The 16,086-nt window shown below is 58.1% G+C and overlaps 1 protein-coding gene across 1 annotated transcript in view; it reads right to left on the reverse strand.

The window, feature by feature from the left end:
- The window catches only part of TBC1D16 (TBC1 domain family, member 16), an 87,917-nt gene that overhangs the window by 64,162 nt on the left and 7,669 nt on the right, over window positions 1–16,086 (reverse strand). Inside the window, 3 exon segments of the mRNA XM_012663085.1 lie at window positions 7,382–7,728; window positions 7,730–7,980; window positions 10,814–11,053. Coding sequence (XP_012518539.1) covers window positions 7,382–7,728; window positions 7,730–7,980; window positions 10,814–10,991 — 776 coding nt within the window. The 5' untranslated portion in view covers window positions 10,992–11,053.

The raw sequence follows: 16,086 nt of genomic DNA on the forward strand, positions 1-16,086 counted from the left end.
CCACCTACTCTGAGCTTTACTTGCATTGCCTTGCTTGGCCCTCACAACGGTTCCATTTCTCAGATGAGGTCCCTGAGGCCCGGAGAGGTCAAGGCCATATCCTCGGGATGTCAGGTGGCGTCTGGACTCACACCTGGCGTCTGACCACAAGCTTGCCTGTTACAGGCCCTGCCAGGGCCCTGGGGCCTCGCTGGACCCAGCCGGCCAGCCCTGTCCCTCCCTAGACATCGAGTGTGAGCCAGACGGACGCTCCAGAGCCACCAGGCACTGTGCAGACCCAGCCCAAATTCTTTGGCAGCCCCTCCGAGCTCCTGGACATGGTGGCAGCTGCCTTCTGCCGGGAGCTCCCAGAGCTGAGGGCAGCCAGAGAGGAGGGCCGGGCGTCCGCCTGGCTTCCTGGCCTGGCAGCGAGACTCCCAGGGTGAGACTGTCCCACAGCCATTTCTAGACCGACCGTGGCCGCAGGCCAGTCCGCAGGCTTGGACCTGCCAGCTGCCCTTCCTGTAGCAGCTTCCTTTGGACCCCCAGTATCCGCCACCCTCCGGGCACGGGGGGAACAGCTAGTGACGGCCACCTTGACTGGGGGGGAGTAAGGGGGAGGGAGAGACGCTGCACGGAGCCTGCCAAGTGCTACAGAAACACAAGACAAGATTAGTCTCAACGACGCGCAGAACAGATTGCAGGGTGTCGGGCGATGGGATGTTTTAAAGAAATAAATCTCAGCTCCCGGTTACAGAAGCACAAACAAACCCAAACAACAGATCTTCGGAAGCTGCCAGCTTCCTGGCTGCCAGGCTGCTGCAGGGGGCTGGGGTGGGGGGTGTTCCTGGAGTATCCTCGGGGGACCGCGGGTGCTCATGGGTGTGCCAGGGTGCCGATGTCGGCCACGACTGAGCTCAGGGGTCTGGTCCTGAAATCTGGGAGGATCAGGGGCACAGCCCCCCAGCTCCCAGCCACTCCACCTCCGAGGTCTCTCTGGGACCCCTCGCCTCTCACCTGGCTGGCGGTAGCAGCCCCTGGACCAGCTCCCCGCACCTGCTCTCCCCGCCACACCCATCCCCGGTCCTCGCCGCTGCTGGGGTGGCCCCTAAGATGCACCGGCTGGCATCTGACCACGCTCACCCCTTCCCGAGAGCTGTGCTCTCCTCCCCCGGCTCCCCTCCTCATCTTCTGGGGCCACACCCTTTGTGTCCTCCCTCTCCTGCCCCTGGAGTTTATTCGCGGCCAGCTACTCCAACTGGGACACTGACAGGAGGGGGAAGAGCATCTCCTGGTCCGTGTGACACCGTTTCATTTCTTCCCCAACCCCCGGGAGTTTCTGACACCCCTCAGGCCTGCCTGCTGCCCCGGTGGCCGGGCAGAAAAGGAACAGCAAGGCTATCTAGGAAAACCACCACCAACAGGAAGAACCTCAGCGGGCTCTGGGGGACCCGGGCGGACACCCCCCAGGCCTTCTGGGCTGCACCCTGCAAGGATGCTGCAGGGGCGCTGGGTCCCAGCCCACCGAGCTCACTCATTCTGGATCTTTCTTAGAGCCTGGGATCCTTCCCTGAGAGCCTCGTTCCCGTCCTCTGTGCCGTGTGGGAGGACAGGGACCGTTACACCGAGTGATAGCGCCATCAATAATTCAGCCATTACTGCAATGCCCTGTTGTCAGAGAGCCTTTTCCTCCTAAAGGCAAAAGCACTTACGACACCTTTTATTTCGGCCCCTCACACCCTGTGGCGGGGGTTGGGGGGGCCGTCACCTGCTGGGTGGGCCGAGAGGTGGGGCGGTCACTCACCCGGCCCTGCTGTAACCTGGCTGGCTCCAGGCTCTTCCTGTGGCTTCAGCAACCTGCACCCGTCTGCCGCCGCGGCCCCTCACGAAAGCAGGGCTGCAGGGGGCTCCTGTTGGGCCCTTCTTGTCCTCTCCCCCTTTCTCTCCGGCGCAGACTCCCGCAGGCCTACTCTGTGCTGGGAGAGAGGCTCCCAAGAACATTTCATCTAGACCTGTGCTGGCCAACCCAGAAGCCCCTGTCTGTCACACATGGCTATTAAAATTTAAAATCACTGAAGATAAATAAAATTTAAAAATCCAGTCGCTCAGTCATATCGGCCACATTTCCGGTGCAGGACAACCATGCGTGGCGAGGGGCCTCGGCGCTGGCCGGCGTCCATCACGGAAGGACGTTCTGTTGGATGGCGCTGGCCCAGACACCCCGGTAAGACCCACAAGAGGAGGCAGCAGAGAGGGGCAGAGTTCCCGAAGTGTCCCCTGCATGACGTGCACGGAATCCACCAGTGGCCAAGTGGCCTGGGGCCTTCCTTGTCGGCAAGCCCTGCACAGGGCGGCAGGCGGCCAGGCCGGGCCTGAGGGTGCGGGCCCCACCTGTCTGTTAGTGAAACTCGGTTTCCATCCTCAGATCAGTGCAATCACAGAATAACATTTCTGAAAACTGGGAAAAGGGCAACAATGTGCTCATCGTCACACCGCGCTGACGCGTCGCCGCGTCCTCCTCTCAGCCTCCCTGTCCACCCCGGTGGCCACTGGCTGCACCCGCTGTTTACGTTTATGGCGATGGTACGTGAAGTTGAAAATTCGGTTGCTCAGTTGCACTGGACACATTTCTCGGGCTCAAGAGCCACGTAAAGGTGGCAGCTGCCGAGGGGGATGGCGCACAGCCTCGGTCCTGGCGGGAGGTCCGTGGGCAGCACTGCTCTGAGCTGCCTCTCACGCCTCAGGCCATTCAGAGCGTAGCCACAGCTCGTGAGCACTGCTTGTCCCCCCACCCTTTTTGATAAATGTCCACGTTGCAGCACGGCCCTGACCAACACTGTGTATTCTTCCGTCTGGTCGCACGGAGGTGCTGAACCTCTCAGGGGTCACAGACCCTTGGGGAAGTCAGGGGGTGCCCTTCCTCTTAAACACGTGCACCCCGAGCACGCACACAAAGCGGGGTGCCCGTGGGCCTCAGTGAAAACTCCTGGATCCCACGGACGAACTACGTTTGATGTACCCCCTCCTCTGTTGTTGGGTATTTAGGTTCTTCTCTTTCCTTCTCGCTATAAAGAACACCGTGATGAACATCTTCAGGCACGTGGTTTCTTCCGCTCTTGCTGCAATTTGGGTTGTTTTGCAGGATGAGTCCAGAAGAGGCCTTGTGACTTGGAGAGCAGGAGCTCTGCTTTGGTTCTCGTCCAGGTCGCCCACGCACATCCCCAGGCAGGGCCCGCTGACACCGTGCTGGCCACACGGGGGTCCTGTGATATCACGTGCTCACCCACGGGCTCTTTAGACTGGACCAGGTGCCTTTCAGCACAGAAACGTGTGACAGGATGTCCTCTGCCTTGCCTGGTGGCCACCCTCCCCATCCAACCTAGCACTTGATTTCTGACACTGGCGGACACAGGACCAAGACAGCCCAGAACCCGGCCCTACTCAGGAAAGCTCAGGCTCTCGGGGCAGCCCGTGACAGCGAGTCAGTGGCAATAGCTGTCCCCATCAACCCGTCCCCCAAGTCAGCCCCGAACGCTCGTTTGGTCAAGGATGTCCAGGCTGTCACTGTGATGGGGGCTGGGCAGGTGGGCCCACCTTGCAGGAAGCAGGCCCTGCCCAGCTGTGGCCCACAGGTACCACACCAGGGGACACTGCCATTTCTAGCCACTCAGCCCTTCTGCGAACTGCTCTCGGATCCCAGGGGGCCGTTCCTCCTCCCGGCCCATCCCAGCCAGACGCACAGCCTGCACGCGCAGTTCTCCAGGTCTACCACTAGAGGGGTCCCACGAGCCAGCCTGCGGCTCTGCCCTCCTGGGGCCTCTTCCCAGTTAACCGGAACTTTTGACCCAGCAGCACTGACAGGTGCACGTGGGGTCCTCAAAGCCACTCCACACACACACGGGTAGCTGGTCCTCTGGGGACCTCGGCTCTGACGCCGCTCGCTGCCCCAGTGCACAACCTTCACGGGTGGGGGGTTCTCGACTCTGGCCGTACGTTGGAGCCTCCTGCGGAGTTCAGAAACCACTCATGCCGGCCCACCCCGCAATGTGGGTCCGGTTGGTCTGGACGCGGCCTGGGCATCAGGATTGTAAAACGCTGCCCAGGGGTCCTCGTGGGCAGCCTGGCCGGGGACACCCACTCTACCGTGTCCAGTCCCACCAGTCCACAACGTGAAGACACCAAGGGGATGGGGGAGGGGCGAGGGGTGCCAGCTGCGTTTCCAGGGCCTGCGACGTGGTGGGGGCCGAGGCCGCACCCTGGACAGCAGGAGCAAAGGAACAAGGAATGCTGGGAAACGCAGATTCTGGGGCCAGCCCAGCCCCTTCCGGAATCCACATCTGCTTCTTTTAAGCTCCCAGCGGTCTGTCTCACTATGGGCTGTGGCTGGAGCCACGGCGACTCCATGTCACACCTGTTACTTCTGCCCTGGAGACAGACTTTCTCCACAGCAGCCCCGAGCTGAGGCACTCGCCCCGGGAGGGGTCCCATTCACGTCCACCTTGTCCCCGCACCGTAACCGCGTTCAGCGAGCCGCAGCTGAATTGGACTGATACGGGCCTGAAGGGCCACGTGGAGCCGTCCGGGGCTCCGTGGCACAGAGGCCCAAGAAAGGGCAGCACTGACCAAGCCGGCAGCCACGCGGTCAAGCAGCATTTTCTGCCCCTTCGTGGGGGCAGGCTGGGAGGAGGAGAGCACCCCAGCACCAGCCTCCCATGGGGGACGCCCCCGGCCCCAGCGCTCAGTCTCACCCCGACCAACCCTGCAAGGGGGCTCTCAGCCCCATTTCACCCCCGAGGCAGCCGAGTTTCGGACTCGGGGGCTAACTCTCAAGGTCACACAACTAGGGGGTGAAACCAGGATCGGAAGCAGATGTGTCGGGCTCGAAAGTTCCCGCCGCCACCACCACCGCCACCACCGCTCGCCTCCCAACAGCGGCACGTGCAGGGCGGGGTTACAGTGGGCCTAGCGGGAGAACAGAGAAGCCAGCGATGAGTAGCACCCTCCTTGGCCAGGGGGACAGAGGAGGCTGCCCCGAAAGCCAGACACGAAGGCACCACCGGGGCTGAACCTCACCCACACCAGCTGGGCGGGAGGAGGAGGAGGAGATGCCCAGGTGAGGGCAGCCGTGGCCCAGGCACCAGGCAGAGACGGGTCTGGGGAGCACCGGGGAGAAGACTGGAGGGAAGAGTGGGTAGGGCTGCCTCACTCCGCCGGGCCTGGCCCCCGGCCTTGCAGCCCCAGCCAAGCGGACGAGGCTTCATCCTGAAGGGTCACAGGTGGAGGCAACTTCACCACCACAGTGCAGGGGCGCGCGGACCCCTCAGCTGTGACAAAATGTCTCCTGACACTGCCACGAGGACTGAGTCAGCCCCTGGTGAGAATCACTGCTCTGGAGGAACCAGGAGACACCTGGGTGTGTGTAAGCTCCCCCGGGGCAGTGCCGTGTGCAGCCCGGGGAGAGGGGCAGGGGAAGCGGGACCGAGAGTGCGTTTTCATAACCCAGAAAATGCATATTGCTATGCTCATCTTACAAACGGGGAAGCCGAGGTTCCCAGAAGATAAAGAACTTTCCATGGTTCACACCGGCCAGTGGTGCCAGGACTCAACTCCTTGAGTGCCAAATCCGAGCTCCTTAGGAGGGGCTGCTGGACAGAGAGCTGCATGGGCCAGGTTCAGATGCAGGTTCTGCCACTAGGTCCTCAGCCTGAGACTGTGGGCCAAGCCTGCCACCTCTCTGGGTCACAGCGCTCCCTCCACCTGGGCCCCGGGGTGCACAGACGCCCACGGGTGCCACCGCACTGCCCAGGTGTCACCGGCAGGGGGTACTCTGGCCAAGCTGGACCACTGCTGGAGTTTTAGTCCCAGCCTGGGTGTTCCCTGGCCCCAAACGCCACACAGCTTAGGGGACCTCATCCGGGAGCTGGTATCCGCGGTGGTGGCTGACTGCGTGCTTTTATCTGCGCTCTGAGTGCTTGAGACAAATGTTACCAGTTCACCCTCGGGCTTTAATGGACTGAATCTTATTGAAGGGATGAAATCAGGAAAGAATCCATCTCAAATGCATTCCTGCCGCAGCCAGCAAAGCATTCAGGGGTCCCCACGCCCTGTCCCTGTGCTCCCTGGCTTACCTCGGCCTGCTGTGACCTTTTGTGCTCTCGCTCTGGTGTAGACGCAGCTGAGTTCAAACCCCGGCCTGACTTAAGTCCTGGCTGGGTGACCTCCAGCAGGTCACTTACCCTGTCTGTGCCTCCCGTTCCCCTTCTATACGAAGGAGATAGTATTCGGACCTCCCTCCCTCAGTTTGGGGTTGTTGAAAGCATAAAAACGTACAATCCACAGCACGGTGTCCAGTCCCAGGCAATGCTCCAACCATCAGCCGCAGCAGCAGCCTGGCTCATGGCGTGAGCTCAATAATTAATCACGTGCTCCCTAATGCCAGCTCTTCTAACGTCCACTGTCATCGCTATCATTCGCCTGGAGCTCTAGCGCGTGCGAGGACCACACCCACACCCAGAGCGTGCGGAGGGGCTGCGGAAGTGGATATGGCCCCACCTGGCCTGTGCGATGGACGCACTGCTCACCCACCTTGTCACACCCACCCCAGGTGGCCCTGAGGACCCTCATGACACCCTCCAGGGGTGGGGAACCTGCGGCCTCAAGGCCACACGTGGCCCTCCAGATCCCCAAGTACGGCCGCTCAACCGAATCCAAACTTCACAGGACAAATCCCTTATTGAAAGGATTTATTATACAGATTTTGGATTCAGCTAAACGGCTGCCCTGGAGGATCCAGAAGGCCACAGGTCTCTCTCCCCCTGCCTGGGCTCCCAGGCCGAGGGAACCCACCGCAGGGCGGGGGTTGCACTCCTGCTGCCCTGGCCCCACAAAGAGCTGCCACTGAGTCCCACCCCCCCAGGCACTCCAGCTCCCCCGGTGAGGGTGAATGCCACCAACATTCCCCCAGGACTGTGCTCCAGCCTCCCAGATGCTAGGAGGAGAAAGGCTAACGTTCCCGCGGGTCCCAGTGGGCCGGGTCACGTGACTGGTGGGTTACAGGGCAGACAGGGCCGGCTGGGGACCGTGAGGAGCAGCCAGCCCTATAAATCAGCCTTATGATGCTGCCCAGGCCCCTGGGCATCTGTCTGGGGGTCACCCCTCCGAGAGGGGAACAGAAGGGACCAGCACTCCTGGGGCCCATCCACCTGTCCCAGGTGAGGATGCTGAGGGGAATGTTACCAGCCACCGGGCTGGGGTAAGGAGGGACACCGTGCAGAGCCCTGGTCTTGGGGAGGGGCCACCAGCAGTCAGCGTCGAGGGCAACGTACTCAATCGCTTCCCACAGCCCAGGTCGGGGCCTCGGGGGCCCACCCCAGAGCCCCCATGCCCGGGACCAGGGACTCACCTGCTGTCGCTTTCCAGAAACACGGAGCCGTGGCTGTCGGCCAGGGCCGCACGGATGGGCGAGAGGCAGAAGGGTGAGGAGAAGGCGTCCAGGTCCGAGTCGAAGGAGCTGTCCCTGCTCACGCCCTCGGCTGACAGCTCCAGGGAGCCGTCCTTCTCTCCGGGCTCGGGCCGCGGCTCCTGCCCCTCCTCGGTCCCATCCTGGGAGCTGACTGTGGACAGGGTTCCAGAGTCGCTGTGGGCAGGCTGCAAGGCAGGGAGGGGGCTGTCCTCCCCCAGGCTCTTGGCCAGCTTCTCCCCATTCTCCAGAGAAGGGCTGGCGAGCACGGCATCTCCGATGCTCTCGGCCCACCACCAGGATGTCCTCGTCTTTGGGGGTGGGCAGGGGGCGTGGTTCCGTGGGGGAGGACTGGTGGAGGCCCCCTGAGCTCTGGGTGCGCCGGCCCCGAGAGCGGGGTGCCTTGCGTACGGGGGAGCTCTCGGGGGTGATGTAGCGCAGAGCCTCCTCGTCCTGCCTCTGGATGCGAGAGTTGGGGACCCACGCCAGGATGAGGGTGGCGCCCAGCGACTCATCCTTCTCCATGTACAAGCACAGGTAACCTGTGGGGGGCAGCAGGGCGGGCGGGTTAGACGTGGTGGGAGCTGCGGGCGGGGCCCTGGTCCTGTGCTGGGCCGCGCCTCCTGGAGGCCACCCCCGTGCAAACCAGCTGGGCTTCGGACACGGCCCGGCCCCAAACAAAGCACACCAGAGGGGCACAGCCGAAGCTCACACACACTTCCAGCAGAGCCAGGGGGCACTGGTCCCCGAGCAACAGCCTGTCCTGGGATTTTCCAAACATAGGGAGCTGTACCCGGGTCACAGCGACCACCCCGGCCCCAGGGCTCACCCTGCTGGGGCAGCCTCCGCTTCCAGGCAAGCCCAGCTGCCCAGCACTGTCAGGAGCGGCGGAGGATGGAGACATTATCCTATGTCACAAAAAGAATACATCCCAGCCGGGTGGTGTCTGGGCCTCTTCCAGTCACCTGTGGCTGTAGGGTATTTCTTTTTTTTTTTTTTAATGTGGCTTTTTGGACGAAAGGGCCACCTCTGAAGCTGCTGCATGAGCGTGGACGGCGAACGCTGGGTTGCTGGTGGGCACGGACAGGTGCGATTTCTCCCAGGCCAGCAGCAGGGGGTGGGCGCTGGGTTTGGGGGAGGTGGCATTTCCTCACGCAGCACCAAGCCCTTTCGGGACACCCCGGCGCCAGCCCCGCCCCTCTGTGCTGGAAAGCCCCCGGGGCAGGGGCTGTGTGTCCTCCACCCCCAGCACCTGCTCAGCTCTGCTCCTGTTTCCAACAGAGGTTGGGAACGTAGGGATGTTGGTCAGTTGTGTGTAAGGGCAGCCTGAGGGCCAGGCCAAGTGTTCCCACGGCCTCCAGTCACAGGTCATGCAGCTTTGGGACAGGTGGAGGCTGAGACCTCACCCCCACCTCACTACCCCTCTGCCTCCCAGCGCCATGGGAAGTCCTCCAAAGGCCGCTGCTGTTTCACCCCAGGCCTGGCCCTAGAGCCTCCGCGCCCCTCCCATGGGGCTGTGCCACCGGGGCCTGCACCTCCTTTCAGAGGACAGTCCTGGACTCGGGCCCAGAACCCCCTGCCCACACGGCAGAGGCCCGAGTCCAGGGCAGAAGGGATGGGCTGGCTGCTGCTCTCTTGCTCTGGGCCCTGGATTCTGCCTCTGAACCTGACACCCGGGTCACAGGAAGATACACTTATCAAGGCAGGAGGATAGAGCACTCTCTTTAGACATCGCATTAGCATGATTTAATCTGGTTTTTTTTTTTTTTTTTTGAGACAGGATTTTGCTATGTTGCCCAGGCTGCCCTCGAACTCTTGTACTCAAGGGATCCTCCCACCTCGGCCTCCTGAGTAGCTGGGACTCCATGGCGTGCCACCAGGCCTGGCTGAACTTTTTGTCTTGTTTAGTAATTTATGCATTCAGAATTCTACTGAAACATAATTTGCATACAGTAAAGTGCCCAGATCTCACTGTAACTAATAACTTTTAAATATTTCGAGGTCTGGTCTGGGGCCTGTCTGTGCTCTTGCCCTGGGCCCATGCGGCAGAGAGGGGGCAAGTCCCTGTGGGCCACAGGGGGCTGCAGGACCCCGGGACTGCCTGGGGGCAGGCGGGGAGAACCAAGGACAGCCCAGGGAAGCAGGTTCAGCACCCCACCCCCACCACAACCCTTGCTGGGCAGCCTCTCTGAGCAGCAGGGTCCTCACCCGCCAACCAGGCCCCGCCCACTGCCATGGGGCTGTTGTGCAAATTCAATAAAGCAATAGCTGGACAAAGCAATACGTTTATTTGTTGCAAGTCACTCACATAAATGACAGGGGACCTTGTAGGCCTCAGATATCACTAACTCATCTTTTTGGTCCTCCCTTGGGGACAGGAGGGCCTGCTTCCTGGGGGGAGCCGGACCTATCACCCCAGAGCTCCCTTCTGGGAGGATAGCTATAGTTAGTTTCAAGTTCTAGAAAAAAAACCCAAATGCACTCATCTTTCTTATGTGCTATGGCCCCGGGCCTAGGATGTCCTGGCTCAAATGTAACCCGGGCCCTGCCAAAACCAGAACAAAACAGAAACACAGTCTCTTTCTCTGTGGCTCAGCCCAAGAGGACAACGTCTCTGTCCCCACAGGAGGAAGTTTCCCCCCAGGAACCACAAGAACAAGGCCTGCAGGTGTCCCAGGAAAGGCCACAGGTGACGGGAGCCCAGCACGGCGGGGCGGAGAGGCCCCTCGTCCGTGTCCACTCTGAGCACCGGCCGGAGTTTCTGCCCGAATTTTGAAACAGTGGGATTCCAGGGCAGAGGGTAACCAGGAGCAGCGATTTCTAGGGGATTTTGGCCCTCGACCCCCAGCCCTGCCCAACACTGTCTGTTCTCACCTCGGCCAGCGGGGCGGGGGCCCTGACGCCACACGCAGGTTCCTAGAGCGGAGGGGTCCCACTCCCTTGCCTGGTGGGCGGGGGGCTCTGGCCCCAACCTCCTAGGACCTCAGTGAACTTGTCAGTACAGTGTAAATTCCTTAACCCATTCTGCCCCCACCATGTGCACGAGTCAGAGGTCACTGATGCCCCGCACGGCTGGGGAGACGAGGGCAGAGGAAGTGAGACACAGCCTTCCAGGGGAGCCCGGCGACTGGACAGAGATCAGCAGATCAGCTGGGCCCTCCCCAGGCCTGTGACCTCAGGGTCCCCCCTCCCCAGGCCTGTGACCGTGGGTCCCCCCTCCCCAGGCCTGTGACCTCAGGATCTCCCCTCCCCAGGCCTGTGACCTCAGGATCTCCCCTCCCCAGGCCTGTGACCTCAGGGGACTCCCTCCCCAGGCCTGTGACCGTGGGTCTTCCCTCCCCAGGCCAGTGCCCTCGGGGGCCCTCTCTGGCTCACCTGGGTGGTGCTCCCCCAGCCCCTGCAGCCCCTCCGGTGGGTGCACGCAGACATTGTTCTTAGAGTAGATGATCTCACCATCCAGGACGGAGGGGGACCCGCTGCCACTGCCCGGGGTGAGGGTCAGGAGGTCGGAGGCTTTGGAGGAGGCCCGGCGAAGGAGGCGGCCCAGAGACATTGCCGGGCGAGTGTTTCCATCCTCCGCAAGCTTAGGCCCAGGCGGGGCTCGTCAAGACCTGCCTGGCAGGGGAGAGACACAGGAGATGCTTCAAGCTCAAGGTCGAGGACTCGTGCCAGGCATCCCTAGCGCTGCATCCTGCCTCACACCAGCGGGCACCCAGCGGGTGCCAGTTAACTACAGGAAGGGGTCCTGCTAGCACACAGCCACGTGCGGGGCAGGCCAGGGTCTCCGCCTCGGTCGGGTCATTGTTTTGTGGGGGAGCAGCCCGTGCCGTGCAGGATGCAGAGCAGCACCCCGGACTGGGCCCACAGATGCCACTTGCATTGCCCCAAGGAGAGCCACTAGGCCAGAGGAACCACGTGCCAACCTCTAGGGCTTAGTTTCCGCTGGTACTGCCACACGTGGGCCCCTCCTCCCTGAACCTCCCACCCTGCCCCCATGGTGTGTCCCCCATATCCTGATGTCCAAGGTGCCACAAATACCATTTGAAGAACCTGCATTTACATACAATTCACTTGTTATAAAAGTGAACTACAAACAAAAGGATCAGTATCCAAAATATATAAAGAACTCCTACAAACTCACTGGAAAAGGAGCAACATCCCAACAGGAAGAACGGGTAACACACACAGGAAGAAAACCAAACAAACGATAAACATAAAGAAATTCTCAGTTCCAGACAAAAATCCAACACACAACAGACTGGCCAAAGGAATTTTAAGTCTAAAAATACTGCACGTAGGAGGGGATGCAGGGAGAGAGCTCTCACGGGCTCTGGTCCACTCCAAGGCCACGTATGGCACCACTGAGAGGGTCGACCCCAAAAATTCCACTTCCAGGAACCCCTAAGGTGGTTAGGTGACACGCCCACCGTGGGTGACCCCTCGGTGCAGAGGTTGGCAAACTGTTCCGCAAAGGGCCAGAGAGCGACCACTCCATGCTGCCCTTGTCGGGAACAGCTGCAGACAACAAACAGAGGGGTGTGACTGGTGAAAATTCACGGAGAGACACAGAAGCTGGAATTTCATATCATTTTCACGTGTCACCAAAAAAAAAAATATTCTTTGGACTTTTTTCAACCATTTTAAAAATGTAAAAATCGTCCTTAGCTCAAGGGCTGTACAGAACAGGCAGAGGCCGGATTTGGTCCGTGGGCCGCCGAGGGCAGGCCCCACATAGACCACCCAACCACATCTGCACACTCTGCTGCCTGTCCAGTCACCTCTGCCAGCCCCTCCAGGAAGCCTTCCGGCCACTCCTGGTCTAAAGGCTTCATCTCACACTATGACATATGGTAACCAAGTTGTGAAACTTTTGAAAAGTCTCATGGCAACCTACACATCAAAAACTATGTTGGCTTTCCCATAAACCATCTGGAAAAGCTATATCCTTATTCTAATAATGCTTCCGTTGTCCAGAATATTTTTAGAATTCAGGAATTACAAGGTTAGTTAATGAGTGATAGAAGAAAACTAGTCTCCTGTGTCTAGACCAGCTATGCCTGACAGAAATATAATAGGAACCACATATACAATTTAAAATTTCCTGGTAGCAGCTGGGCATGGTGGCTCATGCCTGTAATCCCAGCACTTTGGGACGCTCAGGCAGGAAGAGTTTGAGACTAGGAGTTAAAGACCAGCCTGGGCAACATAGTGAGACCCCACCTCTACAAAAATTAAAAAAAAAAAAAATCAGCTGGCAGGGTGGTGCACCTGCACTCCCAGCTACTTGGGAGGCTGAGGCAGGAGGATTATTTGAGCCCAGGAATTCAAGGCTGCAGTGAGCGGTAATTGGGCCACTGCACTCCAGCCTGGGCAACAGAACAAGACTCCAACTCAAAAAAAATTTTTTTCCTAGTAGCCACATTTTAAAAAGTAAAAAGAAACAAGTAAAATTAATTTTAATAAATTTTAACCGATTGTATCCAAAATATTATCATTTCAGCATGTAATCAACATGAAAAAATTATTAAAGAAATATTTTACATTCTTAAAGTTTCAAAGTCTGGTGTACATTTTGCACTTAAGCACACTGAGGTTCCAACCAACCGCATTTTGGGTGCCAGTGACCTGGTGTGGCCACGGCCTCCGCAGCAGACGAGGCCACAGCAGGACTGGATCCTCCCCTCCTCTGAGCCGCAAATGGTGTTAGTGTAACCGCCCGCATCGCCAGGGTTGGCTGCAAACAACTCTCAGCTGCTTCCAAAAATCAAAACCATCTTTAGGTGAAGATGTTTTGCCACCACTGAGGATAATCAAAAGAATGTGCTGGAGGTTTTGAAGGAGATTTCAAAATATGAGCGCTCCAAATATAACGTCTTCCCACGTACCAGCACACGTGGAACCGCGCTTGGGCTCTAGGAGGTATGTCCCAGAAGTGCACTCGTGTGCAAATGAAAAAACGGGTCCCAGCACCCAGAGCATTTGGAACAGGAGACCTTTGTCCTCCACATGCAAGTTCCGGCTCCTCCCCCATCCCGCCTCCGGGGCCACAAGGACAAGGCTCCCTCCGCCTCCTAGGTCCTGTGGGACAGACCAGGCTCCTTTTGGATAAATCAGGGCATGTCTGTTAAACATTAGCCAGCATTATTTGCTCTCTTAAGACAATTCTTACTTATTTTTAAAATCTACTTGCTCCTCCGAGAGCCTGTTTCATCTAAGTTAAAGCTGGTTCCCAACCTCTGGTCACCCTCAAAGTAGAAGTGAACACCCCTTGACCTATTTTTTAAACTTTTTAAAAAAATTATGAAACATACTCGGAGGAGTGTGCATATCCCTCAAATCTTCCAAAAATATTTGTGTATTTTCCACGATTTTCCATGCCCTATCTAAAAATAAGCAAATGAAAAATTTAAAAACCCCCCCACTGGAATTATATCAACTCTTGCTTTCAGTGACATTGTAAGTATATTTTCCTAGGTGATGTGGGTTGAACTGCACCCCTAGGATTCACGTGTTGAAGTCCTAACCCCCAGTACCTCGGAACATGACCTTATTTGAAGATAGTGTCTTTATGGAAGTAATTGAGTCAAAATGATGGGCTAATCCAACGTGATTGGCGTCCTCATAAAATGGAAGTTTGGAGACAGACGTGCATATCCCGGAATGCCACGTGACCCTGAAGACAGCATCCACAACCAAGGAGAGAGGCCTGGGACAGATCCTCCCTCATGGCCTCAGCAGGAACCAACCCTCCCGACACCTTGACCTTGGACCCCTGGCCTCCAGAACAGGAAAACGGCTTCTGATGATCCATCCGCCAAGTCAACTGCCCTGTTTGTTAGACACGTGTGTTCATCCTGTGAATTGTCTCTTGGTGTGCTTTGTCAATTTGCTGGGCTATTGGAATTCTTATTTGATGTATAAGGACTCTTTATATAGCAAAGATCACAATTCCCTGCTATAGTTGCTGCACATTTGTTTATCCTAATTTGTCGTTTGCCTTTTAATTGTATCACTTATTTTTAAGTACAGAGGTTTTAAACTCTTATGATGAATTGTAGTAACTTTTCCTTAGTGATTTCTTTTATTACTTTTGTACTTTATAAAATCCTTCCCAAGCCAAAGATCTGTTAAGCTTTGGTTTATATTTTCTTCTAATTTTCTTAAGGTTTCGATATTTAATGAACTACCTTTAATATTTCAAAAAGCCTAATTCAAAGTATACATTTGCCAGAAAAGGTCTCAAATGTTAAAGTATCGACCCGTTCACTGAATGACTGTTCATGCCGTTTCTGTTAATATTTCCTGTTTTTATTATTACTCCATTATGTCTGATAAGAACAGGGAAATTGGTCATAGCTTAATAAAACTGGGATGTTTGCTACATAAAACTTCACAGAAAGTTTAAAAAGAGGCTGCCCTTTGTTGTCACATGGAGACCTATACGGTCTGGCCCACGTTCTGGTCCAAACCCTCGGCTTCCCCTACCCTGCACATGTGATGAATAGATGTGTGTAGGATCCACGGTCCTCACGCCACCAATACACTCCCAGGAGAGTAACTGTCGCTGAGGGCACAGCTCAGCGGGCGGGGGGGAGGGGGACTGTTCCAACCTCCTCTGCCTGGCGCCACCTCCACCCCACTGACAGCACCATTAATAAAATACATTCTCAGAAACTCTGCAGGACTTCCTTGCAGAAACTCAAGTAAGCAGCTCCCTCCCCCTGCTGGGCAGGCAGCCCCACAGGGCACCACACACAGGCTCCGCGGGACCGTGTGCACCCGGCCGGTGCCCTCACGGCCCCCAGCTCCAGCCACGGCTCCCCCAGGAGGGCCACGGGCTCCCCAAAGACACCTTCCCCGCCTGCAACCCCGCACTCGTGTCTACACGCCACTCTATACACACTACACGCTAGACACACTATGCACACACACTACACACACACTGCATACATATACCTCCTACACCACACATAGCACACACATATGCCACATACACTACGCACACCACACACACTACACATGCTACACACTATACACACACCACACACACATTACACACACACTATATACTACCCACACTACATACTACCCACACTACACACACATACCACACGCACCACACACACACCACATACACCACACGCACCACACACACACTACGCCCCTTGCACACAGACGCACCCCCAGGTGCCCCCTCCGCCAGCAATAGGACGGCCGCCAGCTGCAGGGCTGCTCCCCCGGCCAACCTCGCAGCAGATGGTGACGGGACGGGCGTGGCGGATCCCAGGGCGTAGGAGCCTCCCGCCCGGGCCGCGCTGGTCTGCCCCGGGCTGCATGTCCCCGGGCGGGAGGAGTGTGGGTGCCTCAAGCTCGAGGGGGCGCCTGCCGGGACCGACTCCCCCGCCCAGGTCCGAGGGTTGAAGGAGCAGCCTGGAGACGCCCCAGAGAGCCACCTGCTTGGAGTGCCAGGCCAGGGCCAGCCCAGGGCAGTGGTCCCTGGTCCTTCCTGTCCCCCAGGTGTGTCCCTGAGGGCCCAGGGCCGTGGCAGGTTCACCTGTGGGTGTCACACGGCTCCCACTTCGCAGAGCGCAGCGTCAGCCCTCCTATGGGGAGTCCGACAGAGAAGCTGCGCCCCAGATGCCACCGTC

This window comes from Propithecus coquereli, unplaced genomic scaffold (genome assembly GCF_000956105.1).
Source record: "Propithecus coquereli isolate 6110/MARCELLA unplaced genomic scaffold, Pcoq_1.0 Scaffold794, whole genome shotgun sequence".
NCBI classification, from domain to species: Eukaryota; Metazoa; Chordata; class Mammalia; order Primates; family Indriidae; genus Propithecus; species Propithecus coquereli.